The 26,607-nt window shown below is 38.3% G+C and overlaps 1 protein-coding gene across 14 annotated transcripts in view; it reads left to right on the forward strand.

The window, feature by feature from the left end:
* DROSHA (drosha ribonuclease III) overlaps positions 1-26,607 on the forward strand; it is a 131,200-nt gene that overhangs the window by 36,661 nt on the left and 67,932 nt on the right. For all 14 annotated transcript variants that reach the window (XM_063619899.1, XM_055245508.2, XM_063619896.1 and 11 more), the window contains 6 exons: positions 336-422; positions 2,760-2,846; positions 9,466-9,537; positions 11,061-11,142; positions 12,073-12,147; positions 23,837-24,006. In XM_063619899.1, coding sequence (XP_063475969.1) covers positions 336-422; positions 2,760-2,846; positions 9,466-9,537; positions 11,061-11,142; positions 12,073-12,147; positions 23,837-24,006 — 573 coding nt within the window. The remainder of the gene's footprint in view (positions 1-335; positions 423-2,759; positions 2,847-9,465; positions 9,538-11,060; positions 11,143-12,072; positions 12,148-23,836; positions 24,007-26,607) is intronic.

Consider the following 26,607-nt stretch of genomic DNA (forward strand, 5'->3'; position numbering starts at 1 on the left):
GTCCAGCGGGTGTCTCCCTGGTACCCTCATGGATGATAATTGCTCATTTACCAAGTTCACAGTATTTTGGAGGCCCCAAAACCTCAGACATTTACGGCCTTATTGGTCATCCTTGCTTCACCAGCACCTGAGGAAGCGGCTGAGAGCTGGAGCATGGCCAGCCCTTTTTTATTGGTCTAGGTATGGCAAAGCCAATACTGTTCTTTCCTACCAGTCTGTGAAGGAACAGACATAAAACCTCTTTTGTTAGATGTGAATCTAGGAAATACAATATATTTTTAAGTAAAAATACTCTTGCTTTACTTGTAAACTGATTTTCGTTTTTTTCCCGTCAGGCCATCAAGCCCTGTCGTCCTATGACCAACAATGCTGGCAGACTTTTCCACTACCGGATCACAGTCTCCCCGCCTACGAACTTTTTAGTAAGTTTCTAAAGAATCACATGCATATCGTTTAAAACGTAAATAGAGTAAAATGAGAATAGGCTAAAGTTATTGATTCTGTTCTTAAATGTTCTTACTTTGAAAAATATTTTATTTTTATGTTGAGAAATTGGCCTTTTTCACAATGATGTTTCTTTCAGCTTCCTCTTCACTATACTACTATATCTTTTTTCATCAAATATTGTTGGCATCACTTAATAGCCAAATTCATAATAGTCAACAATGTTGGCGCTATGGAGTGGGAAGAAAACATAGAACACTTCCACATCTCTTAAAAATTAGTCAACAGCGGCCGGGCACGTTAGCTCACGCCTGTAATCCCAGCACTTTGGGAGGCCGAGGTGGGTGGATCACAAGGTCAGGAGATTGAGACCATCCTGGCTAACACGGTGAAACCCCGTCTCTACTAAAAATACAAAAAATTAGCCAGGCTTGGTGGCGGGTGCCACGGTGAAACCCCGTCTCTACTAAAAATACAAAAAAATTAGCCGGACATGGTGGCGGGCACCTGTAGTCCCAGCTACTCGGGAGGCTGAGGCAGGAGAATGGTGTGAATCCAGGAGGCAGAGCCGAGATCGCACCACTGCACTCCAGCCTGGGCGACAGTGTGAGACTCTGTCTCAAAAAAAGAAAAAAAGTTTTTTGAAGAAATGCCAAACTGTTTCCAAAGTGGCTGTACCATTTTTTGCTCATTATTTTTTTCTTTTTTCAGAGGTGAGATCTCACTTTATTGCCCAGGCTGAATTTGAACTCCGGTCTCAAGTGATCCTCTTGCCTCAGCCTCCCAAGTAGCTGGGATTACAGGCATGTGCCACTGTGCCTGGCTCTCTTTTCCTTTTATTTAATTTCGACCATCTTTGTTAAGTTTTTCAAATATAAATTAACAATAATACTGGCAAAACAAATAATATATATTTCGATATTCTTTTGCTCCCTCTCTTTCCAAGTTGTTCTTAATAGATAATGTTTAAAAGAATGAAATCTAATATCTGTGTTAGAAATATGTCTTGTAGGTCATCAGTCTTAATAATTATTGCCATATTTAGCATTTAAGTTTAAAAATGGCTGGGCCTAGTGGCTCATGCCTATAATCCCAGCATTTTGGGAGGCCGAGGTGGGTGGATCACCTGAAGTCAGGAGTTTGAGGCCAGCCTAGTAGAGATGGTGAAACCCCATCTCTACTAAAATACAAAAATTAGCCTGGCATAGTGGTGCACGCCTGTAATCCCAGCTACTTAGGAGGCTGAGGCATGATAATTGCTGGAACCTGGGAGGTGGAGTCTGTAGTGAGCCAAGATCATGCCACTGCACTCCAGCCTGGGCAACAGAGTGAGACTTCATCTCAAACACACACACACACACACACACACAATGTTGGGTTATAAGACTGGCATAAGGAATAGAGTCCCTCATGCTTAGATTGATATATGTATTATTAAGTTACAAATCCAATTTTCAGGGAATTAAGGCGTTTGAACTTGTATGGGAATTGATTTGTTGCAGTGTTTGGTTGGTTGACTTCTTGGAGAGGCTGGGAATAGAGCTATGAGGGGTTGACCTTCTGGCGCCCAGAGGCCTTTCAGAGACTTCTAGGCTGTTGCTAGTCTCCACTTTATGATGCTGAGTCTTTTTCCACTTTGCATTTGAGTCAGCTGTGTTACTACCTTGCTCCTATTAGGACTTCTGTTAGTTCAGAAACATAGTTCATTGGCCGGGTGCGGTGGCTCACGCTTGTAATCCCAGCACTTTGGGAGGCCAAGGTGGGTGGATCACGAGGTCAGGAGAACGAGACCACGGTGAAACCCCGTCTCTACTAAAAATACAAAAAATTAGCCGGGCATGGTGGCGGGCGCCTGTAGCCCCAGCTGCTCGGAGAGGCTGAGGCAGGAGAATGGCGTGAACCTGGGAGGCGGAGCTTGCAGTGAGCCGAGATCGCGCCACTGCACTCCAGCCTGGGCGACAGAGCGAGACTCCATCTCAAAAAAAAAAAAAAAGAAACATAGTTCATTAAGAACAGAACTGGTAGTATTGTGAGATTAAATAAAACAAGTTCCTAGAAAATGAAGCTTAATATAGCCTTTTCTTTATTTATGGCACCCATAATATTACATCATTCATTGTCTAAGTACGTAAATATTATACTTACTATCTGAAGCCAGAGAATTTCATGTAAAATTAAACTTCGTATAAAGTTCTCCCTGGTGTCTGAAAGGAAGTCCTTATGTTCTATTGGTTACTTTGTGTCCTGATGGATTTCTGCACATGCAAATCATGTCATTTATTTAATTTGGGGTTCGTGTTTCTGTTTGCTTTTAGACTGACAGGCCAACTGTTATAGAATACGATGATCACGAGTATATCTTTGAAGGATTTTCTATGTTTGCACATGCCCCCCTGACCAATGTAAGTATGTGCCAGTTGGCTGCTTTTCTCTTTCCTTGTACCTCCTTCATCCCTTCTTTCCAAAAGTAAAAACATTTCCTGTCATCTGACTCCTAAGAAACATTTCCTCTGCATCCCTCTGTACCGTAAATGAGCTGCAGGAAGTCTGCAGCAGTGCATCAGGTGGCAGTGTGACATCTGTGCTAATGAGTCACAGGTTCGGTCTGCATTAAATGGTGTAAGTAAACATGTGTCAGAGTAACATTTTGAGAGTGTGAAAGATTGAAAAAGGAGGATAAACTGTGGAGTAATGTGTTAAAGCTATTTTGGGTTGGTTGTCCTTCAAAAGAAAGTTTTAAGCAGAAGCCATTGTTTAGTCTCTGAGCAAAAGAAACAGAGCTTATTCAGAATGTTTGGAGCCTGAATTCATGAAATACATTTTCTGCTTTTGAATCCCAGGAATATGTCTTCAAGAGACTTTGACATATGGATTCATGATATTTTTATACAGGTATTAAGTCAGCTTTGTTTGTAATTGGTTCAAATGGAAGTTCCTGATCCGTGAGTCAAAATCTTTCCATCTCCATGCTGGCAGTCCCAGGAATTGCCTTTCTTACTTCATATTGCAGTTGGATGTAGAGTGAATTGGCTGGCAGTGGCACAGGAAAAGATGTGTGGCAGTGTACTTGACCCAGTACAGATGCTGTTGTAGAACTTAATGAATTGTAGCTATTGTATATCCACATTAAATAGAATGTTCTTTAACCTTTTCTGGTTTGGTTACATGAAATTACATCTGCAATTTGAAAAATTATTTTAGTACCGTTTACTTCACCGATGAAATTCTGTTCCATTGGAGAGTACAGTTAAGACTCAAATCTTTGCCTTACCTTAGCCCTTTTTGTCATTCTTTTGTTCTATATAAGTAGATATGATTCCATAGCAGTGATGCTAATTTAAGACAAATTGTTTTCCTAATGAGATTTTCTTTATTTCACAGTATTTTTTATCCTAGAGAATTTTCTTTGAGAAGATGATTACATTGTGAATGTAAAAATAAAATCATTTGATAATATATATTACGTTTTTCTTCGGGGGGACCATCTGTTCACTAATGTAGAAAACCAATAATATGGGCTGGGTGCAGTGGCTCACGCCTGTAATCCCAGCACTTTGGGAGGTCGAGGTAGGCAGACCACTTGAGGTCAGGAGTTCGAGACCAGCTTGGCCAACATGGCGAAACCCCATCTCTACTAAAAATACAAAATTAGCTGGGCGTGGTGGTGTGCATCTGTAAACCCAGCTACTCGAGAGGTTGAGGCACAAGAATCACTTGAACCCGGGAGGCAGAAGTTTCAGTGAGCCAAGATCATGCCGCTGCACTCCAGCCTGGGCAGAAGAGTGAAACTATGTCGCAAATAAATAAATAAATATAGAAAACAATAATATTAGGCCATTCTTGAATAATCTTTATGGAAGTGTACTAAGAGGTTTCTGAATTTTCATGATTTCTTTGCTTTTTTTTTTTCAAGTGTCATAAACTTTCAAACCCTTTGTTACACCAAATCTCATAGCCTTAGAGTTGATTACTCTCCACCCCTCATCTACTGCTTGTCTCTTTTTTCCCCACAGAGGGCTTATAAATACACAGAATTTAGTTAGCATGAAAATACTTAAAACTATTCTTCATCTTATTTCTTGATTCCCTAGAAGTAATATAGATCTTATTTTGACTTTTAGGATCACCTTAAACAAAGAAGGATAGCAGTGTGGCTTTAGAGAGACCAGGGTTTAAAGTTAGTGATAGCTCTGTGATTTGACATTTCAATCTTTATAAGCTTTGGCTTTCTCATCTGTAAGATTAGGGTATTAGTGGGAACAATCTCGTTGGCTTTTGTGAAAAATAAATAAGATGGCACATGAAAAGTGTTTATCATGGTGTTTGGCACATAATAAATACTGGCACCTCTCTCTTTGGAAAGGATTTCAGACAGAGCTGGGTTTGAATCTTTCTTCTAATCCTTTTTTTTTTTAATTTTGGACAAGTGAATTCTTTGAACTTCATTAATGATAGCAATGCTTGGGGTTTTAGTGAGAATCAGACATAATTTTTTAAAAATATGGACTTTTAAAAAAAAAAATAGTAGTTTTAGGTTTACAGCAAAAGTGAGTAGAAAACATCATTTTTAAAAACGTCCCCCAGCACAAGGTTTGGCCTGAGAGGCCACAGATGCTAAATTAGTCACAGTCGTTACTGTCATTGTAAAACAAAAGGACAGAAAAAATTCCTGGCTTCAGCATATATTTTATGTAAGTGTTCAAGTTCTCGGTGAGAACTTTATTCTATGACAAACCCCATCATTTATATTAGAGATGTTGATAAAAATAGAGTTTTAATCTGAGTGTTGTACAGTTCATAGGAATTAGATCCATCAAACGCCTCTTGAATGTGAAATAGCCTCCTAAGGAAAAGAATTGTTAAATTGCTTTACCAATCTGATTCCTTTTCTTGCTAGAGAGAGAATGTCAGCAAGCATGTCATGCAAATGATGGTAATGGTAGAATCTCCACCAAATCTAGTTCTACAAGTTCTCTTAAGGTCTTGAATTGAAGTGGATTGAAAGCCTTGTTGGCTGAGTATAGAGCATTCTGGGAGAATTTTACCTTTTTATGTAGTACATTTGTTATTATAATACCTGATGTTAAGAGCTTTGACAACTTATCTGAAGTTTTAAAGATATGTGTATTTGCCAGGTGCAGTGGCTCACACCTGTAATCCTGGCACTAACGCAAGGGAATCGCTTGAGGCCAGGAGTTTGAGACGGCCTGGGCAACTTAGGGGGACCTCATCTCTACAAAAAAATAAAAATATTAGCTGGGCGTGGTAGTGCCTGTCTATAGTCCCAGCTACTCTGGAAGCTAATGCGGGAGGATCACTTCAGCCCAGGAGTTTGAAGCTGCAGTGAGCTGATTGCCCCACTGAACTCCAGCTTGGGTGACAGAGCCAGACCCTGTCTCTTAAAAAAAAAAAAGGAAAAAGGGCCAGGTGCAGTGGCTTACACCTGTAATCCCAGCACTTTGGGAGGCCAAGGCGGGCAGATCACCTGAGGTCAGGAGTTCGAGACCAGCCTGGCCAACATGGTGAAACCCTGTCTCTACCAAAAATACACAAATTAGCTGGGCGTGGTGGCGGGCACCTGTAATCCCAACTACTCGGGAGGCTGAGGCAGGAGAATTGCTTGAACCCAGGAGGCGGAGTTTGCAGTGAGTCGAGATCGTGCCACCGCACTCCAGCCTGGGCGACAAGAGTGAAACTCCATGACAAAAAAAGAAAAAGAAAAAGAAAAAGAATGTAAGACATGTGTATGAGTTACACCGTATTTTGTCATATTCTCAAAAGCACAGGAGAATCCCTGGATCATTTCCCTCCCACTTTAGTTGGCTTCCCATTTGCAGTGGACTCGCTGACCCCTGGATTTGGTCAATCAGTATGTGGAAGTAGTAGAGTTAGAAGATAGAGGTTTGGAGAGTTTTTTAGTTTTTTGAGTTTTTTGCGAGGGTGAGATAGGAGTATGAGTCAGCATAGGATGTTCTTTACTTTTAAGTATTCAAACATGATAGTAGTCATTTATATTATTTGATGGCATTTGTTGGGAGGTATTTTGGTGATCTTTGAAGTTACACAGTTTCTTGGTTGACCATTGTGTAGCAAAATAACAAGCTCTTCTTGACACTTAGAGAGAGACCACAGTTTGAAAAGATGAGGAGATCCTGCCTTTCCAAATTTGTGTGTCTGAGAAGGGCTCTGGTGGTATGGACGGAAGCCCAAAAGAAAATAAAGTATATACAAAGAGAAGAGGTTAGAGAAGGAATTCCAAGAAGTGATTTTACTTAAAATGAAATGGGGGAAAGGACTGTACATGCATAAATCATCTAGCAGAGTGCTTCTTCCTATGATAGCAAGGAGGAAAGTTTGCACATTTGCTTTCTGCCTACCTCTTGAGAATTCCCAAGAGCTCTGGTTGTTTTCTCTCCTATTTACTCTCTGAGTAATTCATTTCCACCCATGCATATTCTGATCCCCACCAGATCAATATTAATAGCTGTGACATGTACCTCTGTATTAATACTCCACTCTCACATTTTAGATTGCCTTTTGAAATGAACCTCCTCGATGTTTCCTCAGATACTTTACCCTCAACCTGTGTGAAACTAGACTCATCATCTTCAATTTGAGGTACTCAAGGGACACCCTCCTGAATTAAGTGACCTAGTTGGTCACTTAAGCCAGAAACCCAGAAATGGTCCTTCTTTCTTCACTCTTCCTCCCACATCAGAATGGTCACTGTATATTTCAGCAATATCTCCTGTGTTTAAAATTTTTATCTTCCTTTCCAGTCTTCGCTTCATTTGGCTCCTGGACTATTGCATTAGACTTCAGTCTGGTCTTCTTTGTTCCCTTACAAGCCATTCCCACGCTGTTTCCATGGTGTCTCATCTGAAATGTAAATGATGATAATCTGTAACTTAAAGTAGTTGAATGATTTCTTGTTGCCATATATCCATTAAGCCCTGACCTTAACGTGGTTTGTAAGGGCTACATAATAGAGTTCATATTTTCCTCTCTAGATCATCTGGCATCTCTCTCTCTCCACGCACTTCTATCTGAAGTGTGAAATTACTACTTCTTTCCTCAGCTCCCTTTCCTCCATTTTGCTAGAAGCTAAACACCTGCTCTGCCTCAACTTTTTCTGGATGACCTGGAAAATTCTTCCCCATCTTTTTTTTTTTTTTTTTTTATGGAGTTTCGCTCTTTTGCCCAGGCTGGAGTGAAGTGGCAAGATCTCGGTTCACTGCAACCTCCGACTTCCAGGTTCAAGCGATTCTTCTGCCTCAGCCTCCCAAGTAGCTGGGATTATAGACGCCACCACGCCCAGCTAATTTTTGTATTTTTAGTAGAGACGGGGTTTCACCATGTTGGCCAGGCTGTTCTTGAACTCCTGAACTCAGTTGATCCACCCCACTCAGCCTCCCAAAGTGCTAGGATTACAGGCATAAGCCACCATACCCAGCCCCTCCTCATCTTTGAAGCCAACTCACATGTTACCTCCTGTTTGGTTCTTTTGTACTTTATACTTTTTTTGGTTGCTTGTTTGTTTTTTAATTGAACTTAGAAGTTACATTGCATTGTATTCTGTTTGTATTTGCTTACATGCCTTTCTTCTTATACCTCTTTACCTCTTAAGATAGGGCCTGTAGCTTATTTTAGAGCACCTATGAACCTCATATAGTTGTTAGCAAAGAATAGGTATTTTAAAAATACGTTGAATCATGCAAAATTTTGTAACTCTTAAATATTTTTAAATGATTATAAGAACAAAGTAGAACTTGATAATGGCTATTATGAATTTCACTCAAATTAACCACTGTTCTTTAGAATAAAAAGGAAAAGACCCCAAGAACTAAACTTCGTATCTGAGAAAAGGATTTCCAGTAGATGGCATTATAAGACTATTTTTCTGTTTTTCTTACCATCCCTTTCACTGATAGAATTAAAATTTGTTTCTTTCTGATTGCTATGGTTTATGAAAATGATTACATCTATATAAAATCATCTTATGGACAGATTAAGCAGCCAGAAAAACTCAGTTAACGCATCTCTGGGACTTCTGGGTCTGTTATTTTCCCCAGCTAGCCAGCCAATTCTCTGCAGTAATCTCCCTCCCTTTTTCATTCTTTAATTCATTCAAAAATATATTTACGGAAAACCTATTATGTGTAGGCAGTAGGCAATTGTCTGATGATACACTGGTAAAGTAAGATAGATGTGGATTTATTTTATTCTGAGCCTTCCTTCATTTTCACATGCATCTTGAGGATTAGAACAGGTAATGAGAGGGGTATACTCCAGTGGCTAAGAGCTGGGGTCTAGAGGAAGACTTCCCAGTTCACCAAGCTACCTGTTCTCTTAGGCATGGTACCTGATGACTCTTCTGCCTTAGCTTCCTGCACTGTTCAGTGGACATGGTAGCCAAACCCATGTCATAGGGATGTTGTGATGGTGACATGAATGAATATTGTGAAGCATTTGGGACAGTGCCTGGCTCAAAAAATGTCAGCTATTATTATTTTTATTATCATTTGGTATTATTATATTTATTACCACAATTGCCTTTGCTCAAGAGCCAGATGGGCAGCATGATTGGGTGTTTTCAGTGACCTATGAATCCATAATTGATGAATTATCACCCTACTATCCCTGATCTGCCTAAGGAGCCAGAGATTCTAAAATATTTTAAAAACTTGAGAAACAGAAATGTTTATGGTTATGGTTTTATTAATTCTTTAGAGGTGATATTTGTGGTTTTAATGGGTTCTTGTCATGTTTGTGTTGCTGCTGCTAATACTGTTAATTAAGCACCACATTATGCAGGTTTCTTGGAGAGGCCGGGCCAGCTAGGTTCTTGTCATTAAAATCCAGCACTTGTGGTCAAGCTTCATATGCAGTGTTGTTAGCCGCTGAGATGAAGGTGAAGCCTTCTCATTTGGTTCATGGCCTTTTGGGTCAGGTAACAAACGCGTACAATATGAGCCTGCAGGGAGATATTGGGGAACTGAACCTCACTTCTTTTTATTGCAGATTCCACTGTGTAAAGTAATTAGATTCAACATAGACTACACGATTCATTTCATTGAAGAGATGATGCCGGAGGTAAGGGAAAAGATTGTGTAGTGGTTTGATGTAGTTTGCTCTTTTGCTTGTTCCACACTACTATTTTAAAGCATTGAACTTGGCCAGATCTGGCTTTTGCCAGGAATATCTCTAAAGTATCATATTCACTGTTGAAAGAGTCAGTGAAATGTAGCTCTAGTATCAAGGTTAAAATTCAGGCCAATTTTCAACTTGTTGACCTGTTTTTGAACCCCTTTCTCCTTGTGTTACATCAGCTGATATTAACTTTACATCTGTTTCTAGTTTCTTTTACGTAGGGTACAGATTTTGGTTACTGGCCATTGTTAGAGGGGAAATTGGAAGAGTGAAACAATCTGATAGCTGTTGTAATAATATTATTCGTTATCTCCAATGACAAGATCAATGCTTGGTTCATTTTTCTTCCCATATATTTACGTATTTTTCCTAATTGTTTTTCATTGCGGGTGCTCAGCAGCAGATTTATCTCAATATATGCAAGAGATTTAAAATTCCAAAGGAAGATTAATGTGAATCTCAGAATGATTCATAGTCTGATCTTGAATTTAGTGGTGTCAACAAATCATACTAAGAAATAACAACTAGACAGCAAACAAGCTTGTGCACTTAACATTGTGTTGGAGTCAGGGTCAATTTCCGGAGCCCCTGGCTCTGCTTGCAAACCTTGTTTAATGGGACAGCTCTGTCATGGGCAGGGAGCGTGGAGGGGGAAATTGATGGGCATCACATGTGTGCCTAGTTGGCACCTGTTTCATTCTGAGCAAGTCTTGTTCATTGTACCTTCCTTTCAAAAAGAATTAAAGAAGAAGAACCACCCCTTCATTCTCCTGCTTTAGAAGGGACTTTTTTTTTTTTAACTTCCTTTTGGTTTTTAAGGTCATATGCCTTCATTTGCTATTACAAAAGTTTATGACTTCTGGCGTGGTCTCATGCAGGGTGATTTATGAACTCCGAGCAAAACAAGTAGGAGGAAGAATTATAAGTCTCACTTGCAAATATATCATCTGTTTAGCTTGTTTACAGGAGAAATTTTGGTGCAGAGTTGTATAGTTTTTCTTAGCCCTTTATTTGCATTCATTACTTATTTGAACTTTTTGGGTACACATGACCTCTGTTTTTTGGTAACTCCATGACAATTATTCTGGATGTGTGGGGCGGGGGTGGGGGACAAGCCTATCAGGTGCATATGTGTAATCTGAATTAACAAAACATCCTCAGAAGATTCTGACACAGTTTATAATTGAATTAGAAAAATATATTAAGTGAGACTTTACTTTTTAAATTTCTTATTTTCTTTGTATACTGAGAAGGGCTAAGTTGACATTAAGGAATCCTAATGGCATTATTGTCTATTTCATTTCCATCTGAAACTAGTGATCAGTGGCCAAACTCTTCAGGAAACTATATGGTCTTAGTATAGTTTTAACACACACTTTTAAAGACACTTGACAAGAACAAGTTGAACCTTCAGTTAATATATATTTTGCCAAGCTACAGTAATTTAATTTTGGTTTATTTTTCAGAATTTTTGTGTGAAAGGGCTTGAACTCTTTTCACTGTTCCTATTCAGAGATATTTTGGAATTATATGACTGGAATCTTAAAGGTAAGTAATAGGATTTAAAGAAGAGAGTAATGTTTATAGAAGAATGTTATGGTATATGTGAAAACTCTTATAAAAGTTGTAGGGAGATAGTTGAAATTTCTCTTATTTTTTAAATACCCAGAGAAAAGTGTTATTCACAGGAATGCTCGTTATCATTTGACATGAATAAGTTTCTATGGATTTTACTTTATACAGTTTGACAGGGCTTATTATTAGCTGGTAGCAGCTTGAAGATGGTACCAGTTATTATCTGTAACTACCTTGATATATGTGCACCTGGGAAATTACCATTAGTTAATATTTTAAATCTAGTAAACTTTGCTGTAATAAATCTTCTACGATGGAAGTTTATTTAAATGAAAAACTTTGGTTAGTCATTAAAACGCACACACACACATGCACACACGCAGATACTTAGAGTGAACCAGATAGATTCAAAGACTTGATGCTTGGTTCTTGGATAGTAGCTTACTCTTTTGGAATTATCCGTATTCTAACGAACAGCTACTTATTTATTGATGAATGGCTTTTCAAACTGATAGCATTTCTCAACATTTTTTTAGTGTAGTGATTAAAATGGGAAAGAATGAACACATAGTCACGTTATATCATGCAATAATTCAATGATAATAAGTCTTGATAGTTTTGTATTTTAAAAATAATTTTACTGTATATATTTGCTACTTGGGGCTTTCATCCTCTTCTTGCCTTCCTGTAGTCTCCTCATTGCTGTCTTCCTTGGGTGCTTGTGGCAATTACCAATGATTGATTTAGCCACTGAGGAGGAGTGGCAGGAGGTGGTGGTATTTTTTATGCCTCTACTTCTGGTGGTAGTTTTTGTGGTTATCATAAGTCTTAGAAATTAAGTTGCGTGCTTGTTTTTTAAGACTGAGTTTTCTTTTTTTTTTTTTTCTCATTTGTTTGCTTCAGGTCCTTTGTTTGAAGACAGTCCTCCTTGCTGCCCAAGATTTCATTTCATGCCACGTTTTGTAAGATTTCTTCCAGGTAAATCTTCTGGCTTGTCAGTGACCTGGTGAGATAGTGCATCTGAAAATAAGCTTGCTGTTTTCCTTTCAATCTTCAGGGACAACTTTCCCACCTTCGATACTGTTAATTATCTACTTCTCAGGTTAGGCATGGAAATGTAAAATTATACATGTGGATTTATATCCCTGCATAAATCATGGTAGTCCAAATTAGATGAACAATGGAAGAACAGATTTATAAATTTTAGAAATCTACTTGACAAAATATCATGCAGGTGTGTTAACATGGAAAAATGATTGTGGCTTAAAAATGCATACGGCTAATTGGAAAACAATAAAAAAATTTTAAATTCAATATGATTATAACTGTGCTGAAAAAATTACTGTAATAATGGTTACATTAAGGTAGTAGGATTATAGTGATTTTTTTCCTATCTTTTGACATGTGCTTGAATTCATTTTACAGTGAAAAAAGGTATAAAATAATTTTGTCTCCCAATAAAATACATAAGGAAATATATGACAGTTTTTTAAAGCAATATTTTAACTGTTTTCAAATTTTTTTTTTTTTTTTTTGAGACGGAGTCTCACTCTGTTGCCCAGGCTGGAGTGCAGTGGCGCAATCTCCGCTCACTGCAAGCTCTGCCTCCCGGGTTCACGCCATTCTCCTGCCTCAGCCTCTCGAGTAGCTGGGACTACAGGCGCCTGCCACCATGCCCGGCTAATTTTTTTGTATTTTTTAGTAGAGACGGGGTTTCACCGTGGTCTCGATCTCCTGACCTCGTGATCCACCTGCCTCTGCCTCCCAAAGTGCTGGGATTACAAGCGTGAGCCACCGCACCCGGCCTTCTAATTTTTTTTAAAGAATCCAACTGTAATATTTGGCATTATATTTAGTGTTTTTAAAAATGCTTGGAGTCAGTTTAGTGACGTGTACCTATAGTCTCAGCTATTTGGGAGGCTGAGAAGGAAGGATCGCTTGAGCCCAGTGGGGGTTTGAGACCAGCTTGAGCAACATGGCAAGGCTCTATCTCTAAAAATTAAAAAAAGTATTTTTAATGAAATCTTTTGGTTGCCTTTTTGTTTGCAAAATCTTTCTCCTTGAGGCTTCTGGCACCCTATTCCCACTCCTTCTTTATTTATTTCCTAGTCAATTACCTGCTTTATCAAGTGCTGTGAAACCTGGCTTACAGTTTCCTCTCTCCACAAGGTTCTGTTACCAGCCTGGTGAACTTCACTTACCATTCTACCCTGAGCTATATAATTATTTGATTTTTTCTACTGTAACGATTGTCACCACTCAGCCGCTTAATCTTAAGATAAAACCTTGGACCATGCCACCAACCTACATTAATTTCTCCCTAGAATTTGACTCCAGTATCGCACTTTCTGGTGACATCCTTCAGTCTAGCCTCTCATGTCCCTATTGCCTTTGCTTCTACTTGGATCTTCCCTCTTCTCCTTATGTACGGCTGCTTTCCTTTGCCTTCCCCACCAGGTCCTGTGCTCTGACATTTACCCTGTCAGTTCTAGCTGTCTCCGCTGCTTGTATGGCCACCATCTCCGAGTTAATGTCGTCAATCCAATTGCTTGCCTTTTCTTCTATATGTGGGCCGCTCAGTAATACTGGAGAGTAAAACATAGCTGCTGCTGTAAATCTGTGGTCTATAATCTTGGTTGGGGAGCTTTTCTTCGTGTAACCTTTCCACCCAATATCAGCAGTTAAAGAATTTCAGTGCTGTGTTCGTGCTGTCCTCCTTATGCCTCCTGTCTCCCCACGGGCAGGAGCCCCTGTCTCCCTTGGGCAGGAGCCCTTGTCTCCCTCATGCCTGAGAGCCCTGCAGTGAGCCTGTCGGAGTCTGGCTTCCTCCAGTGCCCTTGTCCATTCACAGCCAAGTTTTGCTTCAGTGCCAGACCCTCTCGAACTGTCCCTAACCCACTGCAGCTGCTGACGCCAGAGGCAGCCTCCTACAGACCAAGTGCAGAGGACGTGCCTCAGTGTCAGTCTCTTCCCTGCTCTGGTGCCTGGGCACTCCTTACTTTCCTCCTGTCTCTTTGGCTCCTCTTGTGTGGCTTTAGTTTCTTGTCTACTCTGTCTGGTTTAGATTTTTCTCAAGATTTTTTCCTGATACTCTTTCCTCAGTCCAGACAGTCAAAATGGCTTAGTTTATTTTAGGTTAGCATTACTCAGATTTTTAGTATTACTGTTCATGTTTATTTTGTTTAGAAATGCATTCAAAGGCTTTTCTCCTTTTTATGTCTGGTTTTGTTTTATTGAGATGCCCTTTCTTCTCTTCCGGTGAATGAATCTTTTGATTTTAGAATGGAGCTTCAGCAGTAAACATATTAGAAAATGATGTTAGAGTGAATTTGCTGAAAAGCCTTTTCCTTTCTATATCTACTTTCCTCTAGGCATTTTATGACCAAACAGATGTGGGCAGTTTTAAAATCACCTTAAAGAAAAATCTGATGTTGGATATTTACTTTGTGAGATTTCAACTCTCACATAACTATGTGGGGGATAACATTTAGGTTGTCGTAAAGAAAAAGGTCTATTGATTTGTTTTTAAACAGGGTTTACCTTTTCATTAGACTCCCCTTTGAAAATATATATTCTAAGAAGACCCCGAAGGATACAGAAAAATATCTAATGTATAAAATGCATTTTGGTATTAGATAGGAAATTATGGTTGATTTGTTATTCATAATGTGACCTTGTTAAAGATCTTTTAGAAAATGGTGAATTTAAAAAAACAAATTTTGATATATATTTTCATTTTTTCTGTGCATAAGGGTTTTTTTACGTAGTTGTCATCTACTAGTATATGATTTGCATCTATTTTTTAATAATTCATTGAGCAGATGGATATTTTTAAAGATCGTGATATATAGTGCCAAATTTCTTGTCAAAAGAATAACATCAGTTTGTGCTGCCGTGATAAATGCATTATTATTCATTTTTAGCAGAAGATGGCTTTCCCATCTTCCTTCTCTCCTTTCTTTCTTCCTTTTAAAAAATTTCAGTGGTGAGTTCCATGAGGCTGAAGAGTAAACATTTGTCTGTCTTGTTGTATCACTAGTGCTAACATACTTCATGGCACCTAGCAGGGACTCAGTAAATACTTGTTTACTGATTTTATTTAATTGGTCATAATAATGCCTTATCTAAATATTCATGTTTTTGGTTACTAGTGAGTGTTCTTTTCAAATAGCCTTTGGTATTATCTCTCATTTTTATATAGTAAACTTTTGATTGAACTATAACATAAATACTGAAAAGTGCATGGATCATGAATATAGGACCTTAGTGAGTTTTTACAAAGTGAATATGACCATCCACCCAGCACCCAGATCAAGATTAGTAGCTTCCAAGAACCCCCTTCGGACCCCTTTCCAATCGCTGCCGAGACCCTCAAGGGTAACCGCTATTCTGACTTGAAACACCATGTATTAGTTTTACCTGTTTTTGAACTATAAAAACTAGAATTGTATTTTCTTTTTTGCTTCTGTCTTTTGTTTAATGTATTTCAGAATCATATCCTGTTGCACTTAACTGTAGTTGGCTCATTCTTACTACTATATAGTATTATACGGGATGACTAAATTAAAATAAACCTATCTATGATTAATGGACATTTGAGTATTTTCAGTATATATATATATATATATATATATATATATATATTCATGACATTTATATTCATGTTTTATATTCACTATATATATACACATATATTCACTATATATCTGTATCTGTATATTTGAATAGCATATGTACGTTCACCAAAGACCTGTACATGTCATTTAGTGAGCATATATATATGTATTTCTGTTACATATATACCACACCAAGTGGAATTCTGGGTGTGTGTATATTAAGCTTTGTAGACACTTTCAGTTCTCCAAAGTGACTGTACTGTTTTACCTTCTCATTAACAGTGTATGAAAATTCAAGTTATTTCACATTCTCACCACTTGGCATTTATTTTTTCTTTGTCAGTGTAGCCATTCTGATGTGTGTTCAGAAGTATCACATTGTGATTTTAATTTGCATTCTCCTAATGACTAATAAAACGGAGCACCATTTCATATATTTATTAGGTGCCTAGATAGTGGTTTTTTTAAAGTGCTCATTCAAGTCTTTTGCCCGTTTTTCTATTGGGCAATGTCAGCCTTTTTCTCATTGATTTTTTTTTTTTTAGGTTTTTAGAAATATATACTGTATATGAGTTCTTTGACAGATATATATATATAAAAATATATATATATAGCCAATGCCTTCTCTGTAGATTGCTTTTTGATCTTCTTGATGATTTTTGTTGAATAGAAATTCTTAATTTTTATGTAGTCCAATTTATAGATATATATTCCTTTATGATTAGAGCTTTTTGTATCATATTTATAAAATTTTCGCCTACCCTAAAGTCAAGTTACTCACTTATATTTTCTTCACTTTTAGAGCTGTAATTAGTCTTGAATTTGTTTTCACAATTGGTATGAGATATGGGTCAAAACTCAGTATTTTCAATGTGGGTATCCAATTGACCCAGCACCATTTATTGAAAAGAACAATTTCTTTCTTTAGAAAATTGAAGTGTTGCTTTTGCTTTTGATTGAGTTGACTCTGTGTGTATGTGTGTATGTGTGTGTATACAAACAATACAAAAGTATGTAAAGTAAAAACAGTGAGCACTTCCTTCTGAACATGTGAAAATGGGTAAATGCTGTAAATGGCTTGATTTATATTGTTTTAACCGCTGTAAGGAGAATTATGCTTTTTTTCTTCAAGTGGAATAACACTAAATATGTTACACAACTTCCTTTTTTTTTTTTAACTCAGATACTTCAGGCATTCTCTGTACTGTAAATGCTTTGCTTCATTCTTTGATGCATACTTAGCATTTTATAGTATGGATGGACATTAATTTGTTTATAATTCTTATGGTGACAAATATTTTGGAGTTCTCCATTTTTTCCCCATTTTATATAAATGCTTCAGAAATAGTCTGTGTCTATCCTGTTGCATTTGTTTGTTTCCGTAAGGTAGAGTTCTAGTAGTGAAATTATGTGTTAAGGTAGTATGCACATTTTAAATTCAGAATGATGTTGGCCAAGTTTTCTCTAGAAAGGACATACCAATTTGTAGTTCTGACCAACAGTACTCTTTATGACTAACAGAAAGTACTCTTTTTCTATACACCTGCCAATACTGGATGTTACTAGCCTTTTTTTTGAGACAGAGTCTCACTCTTCTCACCCAGGGTGGAGTGCAGTGGTGCCATCTCAGCTCACTGCAACCTCTGCCTCCCAGGTTCAAGCGATTCTCTTGCCTCAGCCTCCCAAGTTGCTGAGATTACAGGGACCTGCCACTATGCCTGGCTAATTTTTGTAATTTTAGTAGAGACAGGATTTTGCCATGTTAGTCAGGCTGGTCTCGAACTCCTGACCTCAGATGATCCACCCACCTCAGCCTCCCAAAGTGCTGGGATTAAAGGCGTGAGCCATCACACCTGGCCAGGATGTTACTAGTCTTTTACAGTTTAGTCCAAGCTTGTCCAACCCGCAGCCCATGGGCCACATACGGCCCAGGACGGCTTTGAATGTGACCCATCACAAATTCATAAACTTTCTTAAAACATTTTGAGTTTTTTTGGATTTTTCTTTTTAATCTCATCAGCTGTCGTTAGTGTTAGTGTATTTTATGTGTGGCCCAAGACAGTTCTTCCATTGTGGCCCAGGGAAGCTGAAAGATTGGACATTCCTGGTTTAGTCCATCTGATAAGCAAAAAGTCTGATGTTACTATTTGCATGTTTCTTGAACTTCTTTGAGAATGAGTAGCTTTCCACATTTTTCAGGTATTTTATGGTCTTCTCATTCTTACTTGCTTTTTATTTATGTCAGTTTATTATAATATCTAACTGAAAATTCAAGTTTTATAAGTCATCATCATATTTCTCTAATTCTTCAGTTTATCCCTTTTGAAGATAGCTGTCCCAGTTGCTTTATACAACTTTACCCAAAAGTAAGCTTGATAGTTTAAACCAAGGATTATTCAATGCTGACCAGTTTACCAGAAACCAAATCATAGAGCAATCAGTTTATTGAGATTTAAAATTTTTTCTCAAATTTTTGTTTCTTTCCTATCCCACTCTCTACCTTTGGTCGCAAAATAGTTGATATGAACTAGACTGAGTATAAGGTTTTATTCTGAGTGTAACTGGGGCAAAGGTAGGTCGTAATTCAAGATAGTGAGATCACACTTAGGGGAAAGCCTACTCATTGCTTATATTACCACCCTAGTAAAGCATTGCAAATCCTGAATCAGTTTTGCAAATTGACTGTCTAGAAAATTGATGCTTTGAAATTGCCCCATCTGGAGCAGTAGTTCTCAGGTGTGGCTGGCAGGGGGCCAGGAGGTGGGAGAGTATTGCAAAATTTCCAGGAGGCAAGTATAAAACCATCTATTAGTACCGCATCTATTTTTGCAAACCGTCTATTAGTACCACAACTTAACATACATTTGGAAAATTTAGAAAAGACTTGTTAATACATATTTTAGAAAATAAGATTATTAGGATGTCTCAGCAGGAATATCCAGAAGACACAGAAACGCGGTCATACAGTTGCTGTCAGTGTAGAGAAAGGGGATAATATTTTTGTATTTCTTAAAGTTGAGTACTAACAGTTGAGAAATACTCTTATAAGCAGCCATATTCTTAATACAGATTCCCTAACAAATTACCCCCCACCCCAAATAACCATATAAATAATCAAGCAATATAAACTGAGAGAATTGGGTCTCTAAGAAACAGTTTATAAAGTCTATCAGTTCATTAATGACTGTCCAGATTCATTCCCTGAAACACAAACTCCAGTTCTTCCCGAATAATGAGCTGTTGTCACGGTTCCAGTCCCAGAGTTGGCGGAATTCCTGCTAACCTTAGCTTACCCGCTCTCATTTCTCATTTATATCATGTGCTATTTATTTCAGCCAACAAGATAAAAATTACTTCCTAGCCCTCAGTGACATGGCTCCATAAATCCCCAACATAAACAAGTGGCAAGGCAGACAAACCAAAAGAGCCAATTCATTAACATTAGTGAATTCATGGCAGCCTGAGTGCAAGTGGCCAAGTTATTAGTCTGCTTTAGAAAGTCATTCCACAAATGTTTATGGAGTGTCTTTTTGCCAGGCTGGGTGTGAGAGATATAGCCCATGCCCTGTGGCTCTGGCAGGAGTCTCTAATTTATGGATCTCCTCTTACCTTTCCATGGAAATTGAACCCCAAAACCAGACAGGGAGCAGAGTCTCAATCCCCCTTCCTTGAGATACCTTTCACCTCAGGTTATCTGCCCTGAGTTTCTACTTTTTTACAGTGGTAAATAAAATCTTTTTAAAGTTTAGTTGCCATTTAAAATATTTAGCAGATTTCAACATGGATTTGTGGTTTCTCCTTCAGTGTTGTTAACTTTGCACCTGATGTGTGTATATGTATATTTTTAATTATGTCTAGTTTCTGTGTTGCTATGTGACTCGTTTCTGCCTCATCATTAGCATTGTACCTAAATAAGAAGGTGGATAACTGGCATTCTTATAAGCACCTTGTGGTCTTCTTTCTTTCTTTTTTTGATAGAGAGTCTCACCCCATCACCCAGGCTGGAGTGCAGTGGCACAGTCTCGGCTTACAGCAACTCCTGCCTCCCAGGTTCAAGCGATTCTCCTGCCTCAGCCTCCTGAGTAGCTGGGATTACAGGAGTCTGCCACCATGACTGGCTGATTTTTTATTTTTAGTAGAGACAGGGTTTTGCCATGTTGGCCAGGCTGGTCTCGAACTCCTGACCTCAGGTGATCCACCCACCTTGGCCTCCCAAAGTGCTGGGATTACAGGCGTGAGCTACCCCACCTGGCCAATGGCCTTATTTCTTAATCTAGTTATGCTTTTCCTAAATTGGACAGTATCTATACTAATCATTTTCTACAGAAATGAAGCCTTTAAGGGAGTCTTGGTTTGTAGTCTTAAGTGTTCCTCTCTCCCACTAGCTCTTTTAAAAGTCTTTTCACATTAAATTCGCTGTCCCCAGTCCATTTCCCTTTTATCTGAAGTGCCATGGAGTCAGGCAGCTGTAAATGCATGTGTGGAGATTCTAGTGCTGTTTTATATATCTGGACCTGTGTATATATTCTCCCTCCATCATCCTCCTCTCCCCCCATGAAAATATGAATCTTTTTTCTAATTCTTACACAAAGCAACATTCTGCTCCTTCTTACGGTATTTTACACCCCTATTGTGTCCTTAAAGTCCCTGGTACTCTTAAGTAATCTCACCAAGTATAGGCATTATAAGCCAAAAATTATTTTCTTCTTTCCTTAGTTCCTAGTGAAGCTAGTTAGTGTGGCAGTTCTTTCCAAGGTTCGCTAGGTTTCCTTTATTCCTGCTGTTCTGTGTGTATGCACATGAAGTGTATAGGCAACGTATTCTGGCATTGGAATTTTCTTATCCACTCAGTCCCCTTAGAAGATGAGTGATTCTCATGGACTCAGACTGAGAGACAGGTATTGTGGGTTTGCTGGGCTCCTTAGCAAAGAGAGGAACATTACTGATGGAGGAACACACGTTACAAGCAGGTGGATTGGAATATGTTTTTATTATTTTATTTTATTTTTTGAGACAGGGTCTTACTTTGTTCTCCAGGTTGGAGTGAAGTGGCACAGTCACGGCTCACTGCAGCCTCAACCTTCAGGGCTCAGGTGATCCTCCCACCTCAGCCTCCCGAGCAGCTGGGACCACCAGCGTGTACCACCATGCCTGGGTAATTTTTTGTATTTTTTGTAGAGAGGGGTTTTGCCATGTTGCCCAGGCTAGCCTTGAACTCCTGAGCTCAAGCAATCTGCTCACCTTGGCCCCTCAAAGTGCTAGGATTACAGGCATGAGCCACCATGCCCAGGTGGAAATGTGTTTTGAGACTGACTTGGAGAAATACGTCCCTAGCCACGTGTCTTCGTTTGAACTGTACTAACAAAAACGTAGATTGGTGGCTTAGACAACAAACACTTATTTCTCACAGTCCTGGGGGCTGGTAGTCTGAGATCAGGGCATCATCGTGGTTGGGTTGTTGATAAAGGTCCTCTTACTGTTTCACAGCCAGCCATCTTCTTATATCCTCACCTGGTGGATAAAAGAGAGAGGAAGCAAGCTCTTTCGTGTTTCTTATAAGGGCACTAATCCCATTTATGAGGGCTCTACCTTCATGACCTTATTACCTCTGAAGGCCCCACCTCCTAATATCATCATACTGGGGGTTAAGATTTTAATATATGTCTGAGTGCTGTGGCTCACACCGTAATCCCAGCGCTTTGGGAGGCTAAGGTGGGAGGGTCATTTGATCCCAGGAATTGGAGAACAGCCTAGGCAACATAATTAGACCCTGTCTCTACAAAAAAATTAAAAAAGTAGCCAAGCGTGGTGGCACAAGCCTGTAGTCCCAGCTACTTGGGATGCTGAGATGGGAGGATTGGCTGAGCCCAGGAGGTTGAGGCTGCGATGAGCCGTGATGGCATCACTGCACTAAGAAAAATGAAAAAAAAGTGGATTTTAATATATGAAATTTGGGGGAACACAAACATTGAGTCCATAACACTATGGAAGTTAGCTTATTAATGATGACTTTTGCGTTTAAGGCAGTTGCTTTGTAATGAGGCATAAAAAAAGTTACTGCTATGAATTAGTAGATAGAACATATCTTAATGTGGGTTGATGTATTTTGTGACTTTGTCACTTCTTGGACAACTATTATTATTTTTTAGAAGCACAGTGTCTTTAGAACTTTGATTAAAAGAACTTTATTTTCTGAGTGTTATCTACAAAGATTCATTTAGGAACCATTGTGATCAATCATTATTAGCCTATGTGCTTCTTGAGTGCCTAGAGCTTGTGGCATTTTTTTCCCTGGTGATACTGACATGGGACCACTCACAGTGCATGGCACATATGGCGAAAAACATGCTCCCGTCTCAGAGTCAACTGCAGAGCTCTTAATGAGCTGTAAAGCTTTGTAAGATCTGACTTCCCTGCTGCCTCTCTCACATTCTTCTCACTTCACACCATCCACAGTGGCCTCTTTGCAGTTCCTGGGCACAACAGTTCCACTCCACCTTAGGGCATTTGCTCTTTCTTCTCCTCTTCCAGACTGCTGCATGGTAGCCTCCCTTGCTCCTTTCAAGTTTTGTCTATGTGAAACCTCTTAGAAGATTCCATTCCTATCCATCCTTTTAGATACAGCTCTAGTTCCTTGTCCTGTTTGATTCTTCTTTGTAGCACTCATCTCAACCTGATCTTTTATGTAGCTCTTTTATATTGTCTCTACTGCAGTAGAAGCTTCAGGAAGGCAAGGCTTTGGCTGTTTCCATCATTGCTGTGTTCTTAGGGCCTAGAACAGTGGCTGTTACATAAAAGGCACTCAATAAATATTTGTTGAATAAATGAATATTTGGATGAATGAGTGAATGCATGCCTGCATATATAGTGGCTGTAGAACAGCAATGTGGTCTAGTTCCAGAGTAACATCTCAGATGGAGGAACACAGCTCACACAGAAATGTTGATATTTTCTCTCTTTTCTCAGACATGCAGTCTTGTTTAAGTTCTTAGCCCACAGCAATTCACATTAAAATTGTTTAGTGCCCCAGACTCAAACTGGGTGCCACTAATTCCTCTGACCAGGGAGGACACTCTCTTTTGTGCCATCCCATTGCTGCCATCTTGTGCTCTTGATCCCTTTCTTTCTCCCTGAAGTGTTTGGTCCTGTACTACTGTTCATAGCCTATCTCATGACCTGGGAGAGGGTAATGATTGTCCTCTTCAGGGCTCTTGTCCTTTGTTTGGTTGGGAGTAGGCAAAGAAAAGAGGTATAAAATGGTTGCCCATGTTGGTCCAGAAGTTAAGTCCAAAGAGAAGGCAGAAGCCTGTAGACCCCACATTAATGCTGAAATGAAGTGGATGTCTTTAGTTCATCAAGTACTAGATTAATTGGCTTTTTCCAGGGTACTTGAATGATGCCCTTTGTTATTTTTATCCCCTGTACTTGGTGCTATATGCTTCTGTAAGCCTCAGAACACTCGGTATTTTTTCCATGTACTAACTCCATAATGATCTTCCATGATATTAGCACAGGCTCTTTAGCTCTGTTCATCATGGCAGGTGCAGCACATTAGCACCAAAAAATTAGACCATAACGCAACAACAGCGTATTGAAGACATCCATAAATATCTCACAAAAGCTTAGAATTTCCTTAAGACAGTAACATCACTTCTAAAGAGCTTTCATCTGTTACCTCAGAAAGAATGATAAAATATTTAAGACCTAACATGGTTCTGTATATTATAAACTATGGTTCTTTATGCTAGGTGGCTTTAAATTTATTTAGATAGGCACCTTTTTTATATTCATACCTCACGAATGGAGCCTTTTATCATTTATAATGTTGTTGCCAATTTAGTAAATGAGGTGGTTTATGAGCACTGTTCATCAATGAAACAAATGGCTTTCATATTATTTGGCACCTGGTTAAACAGTGTAAATTTTACGTTACCTTTTTGTACGTGCTCTTTTTCCTCCATTGTCTTGTTTTTTCCTTATTCAGTTGTTGATTTGCTGTAAGTTGAGTAGCCTTATTTTTCCTCTTCTCTCCACTCCCACTCCCACCCAAGATGGAGGAAAGGAAGTGCTGTCCATGCACCAGATTCTCCTGTACTTGTTAAGGTGCAGCAAAGCCCTGGTGCCCGAGGAGGAGATTGCCAATATGCTTCAGTGGGAGGAGCTGGAGTGGCAGAAATATGCAGAAGAATGCAAAGGCATGATTGTTACCAACCCTGGGACGGTATGTTCTGGTGTCTGTATATTCAGAGGCTGGAGGACCTTCTTTTCCAGATCTGAATGATTCAAGAAAACAGTAACAGCACATTTTAAAAGTTTTAGGTACTCACTGCTCTTGTCCTTGGATAATTTTTCCTTTAAATATTTAGTAAATAAGAAAATATTACAATTTAGGCATATTTGGTAGTAAATTCACCTAATTTAGTAAATTTATTCTGCCTGAAGATAGGTACATTTTTAAGGCTTTTGATGCATGTTGCAGATTTCTTTCCAGAAGGGCTGTAAAATTTGTACTCTGGGAGCATATGAGAGCAACCATATCTTCATGCTGGTTATACTAAGGGAATTGGATGAGAGTTGGGGGGCGGGAAATGACTTAGTTCAGTTTTGTGTTTATTTTGATTTCCAAATGTTTATTATCCATTCATGTTTTCTTTTGATAACTGCCTATTAATATCCTTTGATCTTTTTTGTAGTATTATTTTTTATTGATCCTCCACCATAATTATTATAAATATTTTCCATTTCTTTGGGTGCTACTTAAGTTTTTTGTTTTAAAATTAGCTTTTGATGTTCAATTTTAGAATTAAAAAATGCAAACATTAAAAGGAGATAATTAAAAGAAAACTAGTTCTTATATAAAGACATAACATTTTCTTTATATCAATTTTTTTCTTCTAAATTAGTGTTACTGTTTCATAAAATAGTTACATATTGGCATCTTACAAGGACAAAATTTTATAGAAATGAATTAAAATATTTCCATGAAAATAAATGGAATAATCTACTTAACAAAGCTGTTGTTTTCTAAAAAGCTGCCAATTGCTTAATAGCTTTGATTCATAAACTAAAAACTCTGGATCAACTTTTTGTAGCATGACAGTAACATCTGCACAAACAAAATGTTGCTATTTGCAAATAAAACATTCTGGCTAGTATGGATTCTTTTAAACAAATCCAGAAATTAAAATTGTTTAATAAAAATATGTTTAAACATAAAACTTGTTTAAAACCAGAAAATCGTATAATTTTTACTGTTTTACTGTTAAGCCACATAATTATTAAAGTGACTTTAAAAGAAATATGTAAGTAATAACACTCTCAGGGTAAGACTGTGAATTCTATTTTTATTCTTAAAACAGTTGCATATATTGATATTCCCTTTGTCACTTTTCATGCTGAGTCAGAGGATGGGATGATGGTGGTGGGTGATGTCCAGTTTCAGCTGGGTGGTTCCACTTGGAGAGTTCCATGTTCTGTGGTAGACATGGGGGGAGCACGTTCACCCTGGGCTTCCTTCCATGGTATAGTTACGTTTTCCTGAAATCTAGAATCAGCTGGAGAGTTAAAAAAAAAAAAAACTCAAGGATACCCTGGCTTAAGGATATACCTACCTTATATGCTCCAGGCAGTGAGGCCCAGTTTGCTGTAGTTAAAAAAAAAAAAAATCCTCTAACAGTTTGATTTTCTCATTGCTTATTTTTGAGCCAGTGGCATAGGTGAAGTTTATGATCACCATAATCATCATTCACCTGATTTGTTGAGGGACTATTATATGAGCCAGGTGCTAGTGAAGTTATATGTTAGGTTGGTGCAAAAGTAGTTGCAGGTTCTGCCATACCGCAACTACTTTTGCACCAAACTAATGTATGATGCTTGCCCAGGTGATAACCCAAAGACCACTAACATATGAAAGGAGTCTTTGATGAATGGTTGAGCCAATGGGCCCATCAGGAAAGCCTCTCATTTTAGGAGAGATCACTGGGATAGGCTTGCCAGGAGTGCTTCCTAAACAGTAAGATCTCTGAGGAATTGAGAAATTGTAGAAATTATTGGCATGATTAACTGTGCATCCTTGAGGTGCTATAAAGCCAGTATTAACAACATGAAGTCAGACCTAGTCAGTATGAAAGATTTATATTGGAAGTTTCGGTGTCAGGCTTAAGAATGTGTTGAAGTTAATTCTTTTATACTATTTATCTAAAGATATGCTTAAAGGAGGAAAAAAAATCTGAGAACTCAGTATTATGAAAACATCCTACTGAGAAGTGTGCAAGTTACTCATATGACAAGGTAGATACCACACTACATTTCATCCTCTGTAGGACTTGCTTCGAAAGATTACAAAATGGCAAGAATATTGGGAAATTTATTAAATTTTTCAAGCCATTATGGTCACATTAAATACTTCATTGCTGCAGAACTTAAAAGAATTAATCTTCCAAGGAATACTTTTGTCATTAGTGACTTTTGTCATTTTTTATTCTTACACAAAGATGGTATAATAAATGTTATAGGGTGTGGCCAAAGTCTAGAATATATTTCATTTCCTGCTCCCTCCACCCCTGCCATAAATTTAGAGATACTATAGATATTTTAAATCACTGTTTCCTCTGTTGGTACCATGGCATGGTGTTTAAAATCACAGAAACATGAATAATTCAATAGCATTCTATTCCACAGTTCCCATTCTAAAAATGTATCCTGCTGTTTTGTTGTACAAAATAATGAAAGTAATTATTTGACCTTAAATAGCACGTTGCTACTGTTGATGGGCGTTTAAATAATTTTATATTAGATTACAAGTGAAAAAAATATTTTCCAT

The sequence above is a fragment of the Symphalangus syndactylus genome, chromosome 16 (assembly GCF_028878055.3).
Source record: "Symphalangus syndactylus isolate Jambi chromosome 16, NHGRI_mSymSyn1-v2.1_pri, whole genome shotgun sequence".
Lineage (NCBI taxonomy): Eukaryota > Metazoa > Chordata > Mammalia > Primates > Hylobatidae > Symphalangus > Symphalangus syndactylus.